Source organism: Chaetura pelagica, unplaced genomic scaffold, assembly GCF_000747805.2.
Source record: "Chaetura pelagica isolate M959 unplaced genomic scaffold, ChaPel_1.0 scaffold1481, whole genome shotgun sequence".
Lineage (NCBI taxonomy): Eukaryota > Metazoa > Chordata > Aves > Apodiformes > Apodidae > Chaetura > Chaetura pelagica.
Window position 1 is genome coordinate 25,898 of NW_009952081.1, and position 885 is coordinate 26,782.

Genomic DNA, 885 nt, shown 5'->3' on the forward strand with positions numbered 1-885 from the left:
CCACCCCATCCATCCTTAGCCCACCCCATCCCCCCCCATCCCAATCCATCCCTCCCACCCGATCCCATCCCCATCACCCCAGTCCCACCCCATCCACCCCACCCCATCCACCTCATCCATCCCTCCCCCATCCCCCCCCATCCCACCTCCTCCCGCTCTCCTGCAGCTCCTGGAGTGGATCCAACGCACCATCCCGTGGCTGGAGGACCGGAGCCCCCAGAAGACCATCCAGGAGATGCAGCAGAAGCTGGAGGATTTCCGGGACTACCGGAGGGTCCACAAGCCCCCCAAGGTGCAGGAGAAGTGTCAGCTGGAGATCAACTTCAACACCCTGCAGACCAAGCTGAGGCTCAGCAACCGCCCGGCCTTCATGCCCTCCGAGGGCAGGATGGTGTCTGTGAGTGGCCCTGGGGACACGGGGGGACACGGGGGGACCCTGGAGTGGGTGGTCCCTGGGGTGGTCCCTGGGCTGCTCCCAAACCCACCCTGGTGGGACTTGGGGCTTCCAGAGTGGGTAGAAGAGCTTCAGAGGAACATGTGTCCCTGTTGCTGTTGGGGTGGGGACCAGGGGACCCTGGTGTCACTGGCAGGGGGACCAGGGGACACCGTTGCCACCAGTGTGCAGACCAGAAGGAGCCCACTGCCACCAGTTTAGGGACCCCACTGCCACCAGCATGGGGACCATGGGACCCCCTTGTCACCAGCAAGGGGACAAGGGGACCCCACTGCCACCAGTCTGGGGATCAGAGGACTCCATTGCCACCAGTCTGGGGACCGTGGGACCCCACTGCCACCAGTTTGGGGACCCCGCTGCCACCAGTTTGGGGACCCCGCTGCCACCAGTTTGGGGACCATGGGACTCCATTGCCACCCGTTTGGGGAACC

General features: G+C 65.0%; 1 protein-coding gene across 1 annotated transcript in view; it reads left to right on the forward strand.

Moving 5' to 3' along the window:
- The window catches only part of LOC104395873 (alpha-actinin-4-like), a gene marked incomplete at both ends in the record, with an annotated part of 33,059 nt that overhangs the window by 23,185 nt on the left and 8,989 nt on the right, over nt 1-885 (forward strand). Inside the window, 1 exon segment of the mRNA XM_010005623.1 lies at nt 167-397. Coding sequence (XP_010003925.1) covers nt 167-397 — 231 coding nt within the window.